Below are 14,475 nucleotides of genomic sequence, written 5' to 3'. Positions count from 1 at the left end.
GGCAGAAATGAACAATCGTTCAAGTTCTTATGGAAGTTCCTGTGTGGTTTCAGGAAATCCTTTCACACTCCTTTTCCTCTGCTCTAAAAATGGATGTGTAAATAAGAGGTAAATTTTCAGAAGGTGCAATAACTAAAGTAGAAGTCAATAATATAGCCATTCATTCAGACAGCAAAGTGCACTGCACTGGGCCTTGTGTCAAGTGACGGGGTCACAGCAAGGCAGCTGTGATTGCTACTCCTAAATGACCGCTTCGCTGGGCACTGACCCCATGTCATCCATGCTGCACAAACGGCATCTTTCACTGTCCCAATTCCAACTGTGACATAATCATTATTGGGCATAAATAATATTTCTCAAATATAATCAGGCTGCCAATTTGATGACAGTTTTTCTTGTTTGTAAGTTGCTTTGATGGCAGAGCTCTCTTCTGACTGGATGGCTAGATTAATCCTTCAAATGTCTATCTTTTGACAACCATCAAGGGAGACAAACTGGAATTTAAAACCTCACTGGCTGCCAGGTGCCAGTGGCTCATGCCTGTAATCCTAGCTACTCAGGAGGCTGAGATCTGAGGATCTCGGTTCAAAGTCAACCTGGGCAGGAAAGTCCGTGAGACTCTTTATCTCCAATTAACCTCCAGAAAACTGGAAGTGGCACTGTAGCTCAAGTGGTAGAGTGCTCGCCTTGAGCTGAAGAGCTCAAGGACAACACCCAGAGTTCAAGCCCCACGACCAACAATTAATTAATTAATTAATTTAAAAACAAAAAAAAACAAAAAACCTCACTGGCAGACACCCACCTGGGTTTTTCGGATCCCTTCTGAGTGCCCGTAAGGCTTTGGGAAGGCTGATCCTTCCCAGAATCCGTGTCGTGCTCAGACTCACTGCTGCTTGACTGCCCGTGTTTCCTCTTCGTCTTCCTATGGTGCTGGTGCTTTCTTTTCCTCTTCTTCTCTTTCTTCTTCTTCCTGCTTCCTTGTGGGAGCTTTCTGCCACTGTCACTCTCATCTGAAGACTCAGACTTCAAAGGACTCCTGATAAGAGAAAAGCAGTCATACAATTGTTTTCAAAAGAGAAGTAGGAGAAGATATGTAACCAAGAAAATATGTACTGGGGAGCTCTAGAAATTCTCACATACACTGAAGTGTTTTCTCATATACTTCATAGTGACTTGCTGGACTATATAGCTCACCCCATACTGAACACCTGCGCCTAAAATAAAAACAGCTGGAGAATCTCATTTTTGCCACTTCGAAGCCTACACTGTTGTAGATACATGTAGTAACTTGATCAAGAAAAATGTCATTTACTGACACAATCAGTCTTATTTTCAGTGGCACTTATTATGCCAATGCAACTTTAAGGCAGAAAAGGAAAAGGAAAAGGCTTAACTGAGGTCCTTACTTGTGTGTGTGTGTGACACATGAGCGCACATACATGCAGCACCATTCCTGGGCTTTTACTCAGAGTAATTAGTACTACAGGTATGAGATAACAGTGCCTAGCTTGGTCCTTGCTTTTTAGGGTGACAATGAACTCTTCTTCCTCATAACCAAAGTATCCTTGGTTATCATCTGTTATCATTGTCCAATGAATTCCTGAACCTTTATGGTACTGCACTTTCTCTGAATTAATGAGGCCACGGAGCCTATACTGGTGAAGGAGGATGTTTCTCAATTCCATGATCTTGTCCAGCCACATATAGCCGTGTGCAACTGTGCTTGCCGAGTGTTCTCGAGATTTCATTCTCTGTCCCGTTATATGAGCTACTTTTACAGAAGTATTGAAAATGTACCCAAAGCAACCCCCGCATTACTACCCTAAGGGTTACTAACGATGTTAGTGAAGTTACCTGACCCCTCCCTCACTCCTAGTTACAGGCACCCACTGTCCCCTATGCTCGCCATAGCAGTGCAAGAGGAAAAAGAACCATCCACCAGAGCAAGGCAGGAACGATAGTCCTTTACTGCACATGAAGTCCATTATTCTATGTAAGGTCCATTACTGAAAGCAGAAGGAATAGCTCAAACTCAGCTCTCACCACAGGCTTTCCAAAAAGAACCATGTCAGCTAAACTTTCAGCAGCACACAAAGGCCAAAATCCACCTGTCCAACAGCTTACCTTCTGCATGGTGAGCGCTGAGGAACAGGGGTCGAGGGCTCTTCTGACGGCTGGCTCAGTGATGTCAAGGTTCCCACACAAAAGCTCGGGTTGTTCAGCCAGTCTAATTCTGCACAAACAAAAGGGAGAAAAAAAAAAATGAAATTAGCTCAATGACTTTCAGAACAGGAAAACCATCCATCTATCCCAGCCAGTGTCAGCTAGACATTTTGAACACTCCATAGAAGCCACATGGAATTCATGAAATTGTTAATTCACAAGGCACCCTCTAAAACAGTCAGACTGAAATCTCTTGAGATACCAGGCTGTGGCTGTGGCCAAAAGCCAGGGAACAAGTATGGCCTAACAGTCAACAGGGTTCTATGCATTCACCTCACAAATACCTAAGGAGCTTGAATGCTGGCAATGCATTAGGTTTTACACAGTTCAGATTTTATTTAAATGAATCTTCAGCATCAAAAAGTCAAATCATACATGAAACCCACCACATGCCTGCTGTTGTGACAGAAGTGTCGATCGTTATAAAAATAACCAATGTTCTATTATCTTAGAGTAGTAACGTAACAAACCTTTCCTTATGACAGTATTCATCTTTGGAAACCAAAACACAAGATGTCCATTTTTAATGCTAAAATTCTATAAATGTTAATAAGGACTATTTCTGAGTGGTGAACAATTAGTTGTCTAGAATCTTTTTCTTTCTACATGCTCACCGTCTTTAACTATTTTACAATGAACTAAATTGCTTGTTTTCTAACTTTTAAAGTGTCTCAAAAGCCAGGTGCTGGTGGCTCATGCTTATAATCCTAGCTCTCAGGAAGCTAACATCTGAGGATCACAGATAAGCCAGCTCAGGCAGGCTAGTCAGAAGTGGCATTGTGGCTCAAAGTGATAGAGCACTAGCCTTGAGCAAAAGAGCTCAAAGACAGCACCCAGGCCCCAAGTTCAAGCTCTACGACTAACCAAAAAAAAAAAAAAAAAATACTAAAAATTAAAAAGTCTCAGCCGGTCACCAGTGGCTCACACCTGCAATCCTACCTAGTTGGAGGCTGAGATCTGAGGATCATAGCTCAAAGCCAGCCTGGGCAGGAAAGTCTGTGAGACTCTTATCTCCAATTAACCACCAGAAAACTGGAAGTGACGCTTTGGCTCAAGTGGTAGAATGCTCACCTTGAAATGAAGAGCTCAGGGACAGCGCGGAGGCCCACAGTTCAAGCCCCACAACTGACAAAAATAAAAAAATTAAAATTAAAAGTCTCAGCTATGGAGGAAGAGAGGCGGGGCACGGCAGTGACAAGGGAGTGGAGGTTTTGTATTCTGGCCCATTTTTGTCTTAGGATGGGAGGCCAGGGCTCTTTCAGAGAAAGACTAAAATGGCTGAAGATCTAAGAAAGAAGGGGAATTTCAACAGTTTTACTGACATACTGTAAGTTTCACTCTTTCAAAGTGACAATAGTTTCTAGTGTTTTAAGAGTTGTGCAACCACCTCCACATTTTCATCTACCCCACAAACTTCATTGACTGGGCAGTCAATGCCTATTGCCTCTTCCCCCGTCACCAATCACAGGCAAGCACTAATCTACTTTGTCTCTCCAGACCTGTCTACTTCATGCAAATGAGCTCAACACTATGTGATCATTTGTAACTGCTTCTTCCACTTGAATGTTTTCGGGGTTCATCCATACTGCAGTATGTATCACTACACCATTCTTTTCCATTCCAAGCAATATTCAACTTTATGGATAGAACAGCTGGTGTCCAAGATCACAGCCAAGATCAGCCAATTCAGAGACCAAATGGAAACCATGAGTTTTCTTCATCAACTAGCTGACACTCTCATTACTTCCTCTTTGTTGCTGCTAGGATAACTCTGCTCACACAGCTCCTATGAGCATTTTCATTTCTCAAGGTAGGTATCTACAGCAATTTCTGGATCATATAATAATGCATGCTTATCACAGAAAGACATTATCACACTACCTTCCAGACCAGCTAAACCATAGATTCCCATTATCAATATATGATGAGGATATGAATTTTCACACTTCACAACTACATATTGATTACAGTTATTTGAGTGATATGTCATATTCATTATTATTATTGTTAGTTTGGGGAATAGATTATACATATAAATGAAAACATGCAATGTTTGTCTTCCTGAGTTTGGCCTATCTTGCTCAACATAATGTCCAGGTCCATCCATTTTCCTGCAAATGACATAATTTTGCTTGGTGTGTCTGTGTGTGTGTACATACTAAAAGAATCAAGATTTTTATTAAGCATCATAAGTTGGAACTAATAGCCTCTGAATTATGATACCCACAACCCATCAACAGTTAATTAGACCCCATAGCAGTTCATTCTTCACAATCCATGAGTTAGGGTAGAACTCTCTTTGAATAATCAGAAGAACCTACTTTGCTTTTGCTGTCAAGGGCAAGGCTATTACATCTCACTTCTGATCACAAATGTGATGAAGAACATCAGAAGTATATGAAAGTGTTAATTTAGATTTAAAAGTACACTATTTGGAAATATTAACAAAAACATCAAAATGATATTGACCTGCTTCTAGTTGATGGGAAAGTGCTCAAGAAGAAGCAATTTGTTTCCAGTACAGAAGGGTATAGGGCTTGAAGATCAAAGTTTCCACACACACACCCAGAATTTCATTCTATAATAGTCCATTGTGAATATATAGCACATTTGTATTTATCCAATGATTGGATGATGGGCTCCTAAGTGGCCTCTGTAGCTTGGCCATGCTGAACAGTGCTGCATTAAACATGAGTGTTCAGACCTATCTAATTGTATGCTGATTTACATTACTTTGGATATATGCCCAAGAGTGGTACTGCAAGATCATATGATAGTTTCTTCTTGGCTTTCTGAGAAACCTCCATACTGATTTCCATAATGGCTACACTAATTTACATTCTAACCAACAGTATAAGAGCTACCTGCCCACCCCACTCCATCCACCCTCACTAGCATTAATTAGCTTTCTTGATAATTGCCATACTGACTAGAATGAGATAGAATCTCAGGGTCATTTAGATTTTCAATTCCTTTATGGCTAAGGATGTTGAATACTTCATATATTTATTTGCCATTTGTACTTCTTCTTTTGAGAACTGTCTATTCGCTTCATTTGACCATTTATTAATTGAATCATTTGTTCTTTTGTGGTTACTTTTTTAAGCTCACTATATGCTTAGCATATTAAACCTTTACCCAATAAATTATTGGATTTTCTCCCATTCTAAATGTTGTCTCATTCTGGTAATTACTTCCTTTGTTGTATAGAACTGTCTCCTATTTCTGTGAAGAATGACATTAGAAATTCGGTGGGGATTACACTCATTGTAGACGGCTTTCAGTTGTACAATCATCTGTCTCTCCATGAACATGAGAGCTCTTTCCATCTTCTAATGTCTTCTCCAATTTCTTTCCTCAGTAGCTTATTGTTTTCTCCCTAGAGGTCTTTCACATCATTAGTTAGGTTCATTGCTAGGTATTTTTCTTTGGAGGCTATATGAATGGGGTTGTTTCCTGATTTCTTTTTCAACCTGTTCGTTATTGCCAGATAGAAAAGCTACTAGTTTTTATACTTATTTGTATCTTTTGTATCTTGCTGTGTTGCTGAAAGTGTTTATCACTGTATACCACTTGAAAGGAAGGATAATTATTCTTATACCTTTTATTTCGAGAAAAGGAATACTGAACAAAACACACACACACACACACACACACACACACACACACACACACACACACACACACAGAGAAAGAAGAGAGACTAAGTGCCTATAATAGGTCAAATACCAGGGTAAACATGTACTTCCTCTCTATCTTTTTAATCCTTATAACAAGGCTCTAGGGAGGTATTATGTTGTCCATTTCACAGAGGAGGAAACCAGGGCTCTAAGGGATTAAGTGATTTGTGTGGTCCTATCTAGTGTTAACAGTGTTCATGATCTTTCTCCTATCTCCTTTTTCCTTCAGAGGTATCATGGTTCCTTTCCCTTGGGCCCAATTCCTGGCAAGAGATATGTGAAAACAGTTCCGGTTGCTCATTGACACCAGAATTATTTCCACAACAGATTCTGTCCTGAGCAAAGGAAGGAAACAGGGGAAAGGTGGAGAAAACAGAATACTGAGAGAAACGTTCAAGCCATTCCAGTCTATCTTTACACAAGTATGTATGTAGCTGCAGTGATGACAGCTGGAAGGAAATGGAAAGAAAAATAAACATCAAAATAACATAAAGGGTGTGACCAACTCCTAGCACAGTGCCACGGTAGCACAAGGTAACTAAACTCCATAAATGCTGCTTGAATAGCTAAGTTGAGAGAGGACAACGATGCATCTTTATAGACCAGTACCTAACACACAAAGAGCTTCTCAAAAACCCATTATTGAGGTATAAAGTATAATTATCATATTCCCTCCATTCTTAGTTGTAATGAGTGTTCAACCATAAAATAAATTAATGAGCATCTACTATATTTCCAGGCAGAGTTCTAGTATTAGAGTTCTAGTACAGGGGTAAACAAAAGAGGGTCTTCACACATGGTAAGTATACTTATTTTCTTACCTAGTCAAATACAATATCTGAATTGTTAAACTCAATTTTAAACAGAATCCTAGAGAAAGTTATCTGAGATTAAAAGGCACTTTATTAATTGGATTGCAAAGTCTTTTTCAATAGATACTTCCATCCTTATAATTTGCAGTACCTGATAGAAATCAAACTACATTTACTTCATTGTGCCAATACAAAGCAGGATGCAACATTTTACAGAGAAGACAAGCAGGATACCAAATGCCTAGGGCTGAAGAGAAAGAACTGCCAAAACTTTTGTCCCTGTGGGACAGTAAATAAGTCACAGGTTGGAACTTGCCTGGAACCTGGCACCCCACCACATTAAAAGAGAAGAAGAAAGGCAGAAGCGTTGGCAGAAAAAACACATTAGACTTACTGCCTAGCAAAATGGGCAGCTATTTGGTAGCTGCGCTACATGTTTAAGCTTCCAGGGCCATTTAACAGAAAATAATCGACAATCATCACTAAATATTGAAAACTGTCTCTGTGATAAGTTTGCTACTACTATAGAATTATTTCTTTATTAACTATTGAAAAATGCTTTCATTCTATTCCACCATGAATAAAGGGAGGAACTGTAATGAATAGATTTATGGGAGAAAATCTACAAACAAATTTTAAATGAGGATTGGATAAAATATCCAAGTTCCATACCCAATTCTGCAAGCTGTTATAACAAAACAGCACTGATGACTAGTTTGTTTAAGTGAAACTGGAGGTGAATGCCACCCTACCAGAGAAAATTCAAACATTTCTAAGATGGGTATAGTGGCTCATGCCCGTAATCCTAGCTACTCAGAAGGCTGAGATCTGAGGATCACAGGGTTCAAAGCCAGCCAGGACAGAAAATTCTGTGAGACTCTTATCTCCAGTTGACCACCAGAAAAACAGAAGTACCACTCAAGTGGTAGAGTACTAGCCTCAAGTAAAAGAGCTCAGGAACAGCACCAGGCCTGGAATTCAAGATCCACCACTGTTTCCCACCCCGCAAAAAAAAAAAGATGGCAAGCTGGGCACCGGTGGCTCACATCTGTAATCCTAGCTACTCAGGAGGCTGAGATCTGAGGATCACCATTCAAAGTCAGCCCAGTTAGGAAAGTCTGTGAGACTCTTATCTCCAATTAACCACTAGAAAACTGGAAGTGGTGCTGTGGCTCAAGTGGTAGAGCACTTTCCTTGAGCAGAAGAGCTGAAGGACAATGCCCAAGCCCAGAGTTAAAAGCCCCACAACCAACAACAACAAAAAAAAAGATGTGAGCAAACTTCTACAAATGTTAACAGATTGTTTGAAGAGGACCAGGAGTTCCAAAGGTAATGTTTAAATAACAAAGCCCTCGGTCCTGTAAGACTGCAGTTTATAGCACACATTCTAGAATCAGAGGGCCTGTGTTCAAACTGGTTTTATTGTTTATTAGTTGTACAACTCTGAACAGAAAACTTGATCTTTCCCCCTCTCCCTTCCTCTCTGTCTCTCTCTCTCTCTTTTTCCTCTGTGTATACATGTGTCTATGTGCATGTGAATATGATCACATCCACCTGCCAGTACACAGGGGCCTTAACTCAGGGCCTCATGCTCTTGTTTGGCTTTTTTCACTCGAGGCTAGAGCTCTCTCCACCATTTGAGCCATAGATCTACTTGCTGGTTAATTGGAACTTTTCTGCCCCTACTGGCTTTGAACCACAATCCTCAGTTCTCAATTTCCTGAGGAGCTACAATTATAGGTGTGAACACCAGCACCCAGCTATGAGTTGTTATTGTTGTGAGGTTTTGGATTTTGTTGGTCATGGGGCTTGAACTCCAGGCCTGTGCGCTGTCACTGAGCTTTTTACCCAAGGCTAGCACTCGAACACTGTAGGCCATAGCTTCATTGCCACCTTTCTGGTGCTTACTTTGAGATAAGAATCTCATAGACTTTCCTGGCCCAGCCAGACAGGTCCTCTGATCTCAGCCTCCTAAGTAGCTAGGATTACAGGTGTGAGCCACAATTGCCTGGTGAGGTTTTTCTTTTTCTTTTTCTTTTTTAAACCCCCATGTATTTTCTTACTGAGAGCCAGGCACTGTACCATGTGCTGGGAATACACAATCAACGCTGGGCCTACATACTGGCAGTCACTTCCACACAAGGTGGTTAAGAGAGCCACACTAGAGAAATCAGAGACTGTAGCAAGCACTCACAGGAGATTCCTTAAGTCAAAGGACATCTGAACCAGGGAAAGCTGTCTTGTAGAACATCTAAGCTAAGAAAGATCTAAAGGCAGAGGACGCAGGTAGGTAAATGAGCTCTGATGAAGTATCTAGGCGTGAAAATAGGATCTCCAATATCTGAGAGCGACATGACTGGGGCAATAGTAGGTAGTCATGGCTGGACAACTGACAAGAAAACAAAAGTGAAGAGCTCAAGCCAAAAAACAAGTTCAGTGGTTTGAGTTTACTCTAAGAGACAGACATTCCAAGAGTTTTGGGCAAGAGTGGCAAAATCAGAGCTGGTGTTCAAATAGCAGCACTGGTGAGCACACTTTGAGGCTGGATCTACCTGAATTCCAATCCTGGTTCTGTGACTCATTGGCCACTTAATCCTGGGCAAATGACCTACTAGCTTTGTACCTCCATTTCCTCCTCCATCAAAAAAGGCACAGTGCCAACACAGGGCTGTTACGAGGAGTCAATGAGTTAATGTTTGTAAAGCATTTAGACTACTGAGTGATATAGTGTTCTTAAAATAAATACATTTTAACATGCTGGCTACAGTGAGGAGGGTTTTCCTGAAGTGAAGGTACAGCCTAAAGCAGGGCAGAACTATTTGGGGAGGCTGCTGTAGAAATCCAGGGATGACTAAGAAGGAAAGTAGGTAGTGGTTTGAGAATGAGGGAAAAATAGTAATAATGAACTACTGAGTGGCTTACAAGGGCTAGAGGAAGAATTGAATGGGAGAAAGAAGTCGTAGTATGTGCCTAAATTTTTGTTTGGGTGAATAGTGGTGCCATTTTCCAAAATGAATAGTTCTGGAGGAAAGATAATAAACTTAGTTTCTTCCCCAAAATGTTATATATGTTATTATGGAGACTAAATGAACTCTACCACCATCTTTCATTCCAACTCTGACCAACTACTTGACTCACAGGCACATTTATTTTAGGTATGCAATCCTAATAAACAACCTGAGAGTAAGAAGCAAAACTCAAGAATTGGAGGGATTGGCTGGGCACCAGTGGCTCACGCCTGTAATCCTAGCTACTCAGGAGGCTGAGATCTGAGGATAGAGGTTCAAAGCCAGCCTGAGCAGGAAAGTCCATGAGACTCTTATCTCCAATAAACTACTAGAAAACTGGAAGTGGCACTGTGGCTCAAGCAGTAGAGCGCTCACCTTAAGCTGAAGAGCACAGGGACAGTGCCCAAGCCCAGAGTCCAAGCCCCACAACTGACCAAAAAAAAGAAGACTTGGTGGGATTGCAAACTGGATGTTCTGCTGCTCCTAGCACAATGGCCCCTCTTTAAGCATGTTTGTTCAAAGAATGTGCAGCACAGAATCCAGCCTCCCCTCTGCCCTTGCTAAACATGATGCCTACTCAATGACAGGCCTAGCTCTTCGCACCACCAAAATGGCCAGCTTTCTTGGCCTCTCTCTCCCTTTTAAGTCTTTCTGATAGTGTTTTTCTTTTGCAAACTAGAACTCTGTATCCACCCTTCTAATAGTATCTTTCACTTTTTATAACATTTCATGGTGTAAAGCCAACAGTGCAGCGCTTCTTTTTATGAGAGCAAAAGGAAACAATCCCAAGTCCTTATGAGGGAACTGATGGAATAACTATGTGACACGCACAGTGGAGCTCAGTGCACCAGTAAGATTTCCACACTGCCATAAGAGAGATCTTCAGGACCTAAGACGACCTTCACAATAGCAAGCACTTAAGAAAGAGAAGGGAAAAGAAGGCGCGTAAAGGAAAACAATGTAAGGATATTATTGCCTAATGAAAATGCCAATCTGGAGGCATGGCTCAGTGGCAGAGCAACTGTGTAGCAAGCAGGAGATCCTGAATTCAAACCACAGTATGCCCAGAAGGGGGATGGGGAGAGAGGGAAGGATGGAATGAAAAGGGGAGGAAAAAGAATTATTTCAATGAAACAATAAACCTAAACACTAATCACAAACTGAAAAAACTCATTAGCTAAGAGTTAGGCTTGGTGGTAGCTGCCTTTAATCTCTGCACTAGGGAGGCCAAGGCAGGAAGATTTATAAGTTTGAGATCAACCTAGGCTGCACAGCAAGACCTTGATTTAAAAAAAAAAAAAACCAACTGGTTTGGAAACATGATTCAGCAGTAAAGTCTCTGAGTAGCAGGCTTGAGACCCCAGGTTCAAACCTCATTACTTCAGAGGAAAAAAAAAAAAAAAACACCTCATTGAAGACTAACAGATGGACCTCACTCCTAATGGATGAGATTCAAATACACAAATCCACTGACCAGACTTAACATCATGAAGGAAACTGGGTAGTGCCACCTTCTGACATGATTTCATACAAGTGCACAGATTCCTAACAATGTATTCTTCAACAAAAATTTACACCTGATTCTAATCATTTCTCTACATCCAGTTAACAGCTTTCTGGGACAGAGATGCATGTTAAATACCACAGTAAAGATTTGGTCTTCAAAACAATGACCTAGTTTCCTCAACAAATAAATCCTCTAAGAAACTAGAAGAGAGGCCAGGTACTGGTGACTTACGTCTGAGGTCCTAACTACTCTGGAGGCTGAGATCTGAGGATTGCAGTTCAAAGCCAGACAGGGTAGGACAGTCTATGAGACTTATCTCCAATAAACTACCCAAACAAAGCCAAAAGTAGAGACTTGGCTCAAGTAATAGAATGCTAGCCTGAAGCAAAAGAAGTTCCTAGGCCCTGAGTTCAAGCCACAGAACTAGTGGTGAGGGGAGAGGGAAGGAGAGGGGAAGGAATCTTACATTGGAACAGACATAAAACATATCCACAAAATGAAATGTAGATCTTGACCTCTTTTGGATCCTGACTTAAGAAAACAACTGTAAAAGGCCATTTTTGTGCCAACCTAGATAAGCTGAATGTTGGCTGTAATATTAAAAAATTATAATGTATTTAAATTTTAAATGTTTTATAAAAAGTACTTCTATAGGGCTGGAGGCATATAGCTTGAATGCTTGCATAGCCAGCAAGCGTAAGGCCTTGAATTCAAACATCAGTACTATGGGGGGAAAAAGTCTATATCCAGAGAATATAGTAGCTAAGACAGATGAGAAGACGAACACTCCCTTGAAAACCTTCTATTTCTCCCTCTCTCAAAATGCAATCTTTGGATGCTATTAAATAATCCCTTACCACTAGCCCCAATCACATTTTCAGACAAAGTAGATTATTTGCAATTCTCTGCATGGATCTCATGTTTTCCCTTGCACTGGCCTTTGAAGGTCCTGGAATGCTCTCCATTATCTCTATCCAGATCCTATCCTCTTTAAGACTCATCCCAAAAGTTATCCCTTATATAATGCATCCTCTAAACCTTACAAGTTAATATTCCTGTGGTTGGTTTGTCTGTGACATCTGTAACATCCTAGCTTGTATTATTTTTTTAGGTTCATTCATGCGTTAAAGTAACACACTGTTAAGTACTTACTATCGACTTGTACAGCAGCAAGTATTTATGGAACGATTTCTGTATTTGGGACCTGTACTACAGGCTAAGTACACTACACTGAATGAACACACACTGTCCTAGACTTTGAGGTTACAGTCTAGTAAAACAACAACAACAACAAACAAGCTGGTAATAGTGGCCTATGCCACATATAATCCTATCTGCTCAGGAGGCTGAGATCTAAGGAACATGGTTCAAAGCCAGCTGGGGTATGAAAGTCTGTGCCACTCTTTATTTCCAGTTAACCACCAAAAAGCTGGATGAGGAGCTGTTGCTCAAATGCTAGCCTTGAGCAAAAAGCTCAGGTGGAGTCCCTGTGTGTGTGTGTGTGTGTGTGTGTGTGTGTGTGTGTGTATGCACACACATATGTATATAAACATATATACACATGCATATTTATACATATAAAATATATATACTAACCACACAAGAAATCACAATTATGAGACATTTTACCAAAAATGTAGGAGCTAGAAGATATTAACGGAGGTGTGTTAAATGTAAACTGAGAAAGTCTCAGATAAATTCTTGTATCCTTATAGGGGAACTGCAACCTGGCTTAGTAAGCCTAACCTACTCCTGGAACAAGTATACTCCTGGAAGAGTATACTCCTGGAACAAAACTGGCCAGTCTCAATCCAACAAGCTGATACAAGCAAAGCATCCCACTAAACCCATTAAACTGTCCCTGTATCTCACTCCCATTTTCATCTATAAATGGGGTCTGGCATGTTGCAGCCCATGATATATTTTTTTTTAATCCTGTTCTGGTTCTGAGAGCCAGTGGATTCTAGAATCCTGAGTAAAAGCCAGTTATAAATCTGTTGTAAAGCACAGATGTCAGCCACAACTGGACTCTGTCGCAGCAGATGCATGACTTCAGATTACTTTTTAAATGAATCCACTAGTACCTCAATGTTTAACGATGCAGCCCATTTGAGGTGAGGCTTAAATAAAACACACAACTGTTGCAATCTCACAAGTATAAACCCTCAAGAAAAATATGATTGCTTGTTTTTACTGTATGCATTTGCCCATCTGATTAGGCTTTGGATCTTAATCCTTAAGCTGGGGCTGCCAAAAGATAATAACCTAAGAAGCACTTCAGCAATAACTGAGCCAGGAAAATCGAGGAACGCATCATTTTAAAACTCAACATGTGTATCAGGGGTCTCCCTGCAAAGTACTTCCGGTGTGGAGGTGCACTCTTCTTATTTTAAAGAAGAAACGAGGCTTGAGGACTGAAGCCCATCGACTCGACATAAGTGATGTCTTGGTCCCAGGCCACGTGCCCTTTGCCTGGCTTTGCTCCACGACCACAAGAGCCCCAGCCAGGTCCTCAAGGCCCAGTCCAGACGCCCGAGCTTTCCCAGAAGGCTTTGCAGAGCCGCGGGGAACTCTGGGATACAGGTGGATAAACAAAGACAAGGTAAGGGCGAAGATCTGGGCACAAGAAACTGCCATTAACGTCACCGAGAGCGTTATGCCGCTCTTTTGTGCGCTTACCTTTCCTGGGGCCTCCACTACCGGCGGCCTCACTAACGCCCGCAAAGGCCGGGAACAGCGCCATAACCCTAGGCCGCGCCGCCGTTCCCCTTCACAGAAATGGCGCCGGCCACGGAACGCCCGTGGGAGGCCCGTGCCGTCCCGGTGCACTCTGGGAAATGTGGTTTTTCTCGGCGCTCGCCCCGCCTTTGAGCCCGCCTTAGCGGGCGTGGCCACGACGGGCGGGATGGATGGGCGTGACCGAGCTATATGGGCGGACAGGCAGTGAACGGTGGCTTCCGGTTGGAGGGTGCCCTTGGGCTTCTGTGAGAACCGGAAAAGCGGAAATCGCCAGAGTTCAAAGCAGAGAGGCGCTAGTTGATTGGATCAGATTAATCAAACACTGTATGCTTGAGTTTCCCTGTCTGCCAAATTCTAGGACTGAATGGGCAGATGTGAAAAACAAGTCATCAGGTTTCCTCAACAAAGCAATGGTTTTGAGAGACTGGGAGATTGCAAAAAAAAAAAAGGTTTTAGAGATAGATTCACCAAATGCAATAACCTCATGATTCTGCGTGGACAAGTGG

General features: G+C 41.6%; 1 protein-coding gene across 1 annotated transcript in view; it reads right to left on the bottom strand.

Moving 5' to 3' along the window:
• Positions 1 to 14,040, bottom strand: part of LOC138831493 (nuclear exosome regulator NRDE2-like) — a 40,546-nt gene extending 26,506 nt beyond the window's left edge. The window contains exons 1-3 of the mRNA XM_070028568.1: positions 13,910 to 14,040; positions 2,125 to 2,233; positions 803 to 1,036 (exon numbers count right to left, since the gene is read on the bottom strand). Of these exons, the coding sequence (XP_069884669.1) occupies positions 803 to 1,036; positions 2,125 to 2,233; positions 13,910 to 13,973 (407 nt within the window). The 5' untranslated portion in view covers positions 13,974 to 14,040. The remainder of the gene's footprint in view (positions 1 to 802; positions 1,037 to 2,124; positions 2,234 to 13,909) is intronic.
• Between the last annotated feature and the right edge of the window lie 435 nt (positions 14,041 to 14,475).

Source organism: Dipodomys merriami, unplaced genomic scaffold (assembly GCF_024711535.1).
Source record: "Dipodomys merriami isolate MVZ:Mamm:240054 unplaced genomic scaffold, mDipMer1.0.p SCAF_198, whole genome shotgun sequence".
NCBI classification, from domain to species: Eukaryota; Metazoa; Chordata; class Mammalia; order Rodentia; family Heteromyidae; genus Dipodomys; species Dipodomys merriami.
The sequence above is the reverse complement of the archived record's forward strand: the minus strand, read 5'-3'. Positions and strand labels throughout refer to the sequence as shown.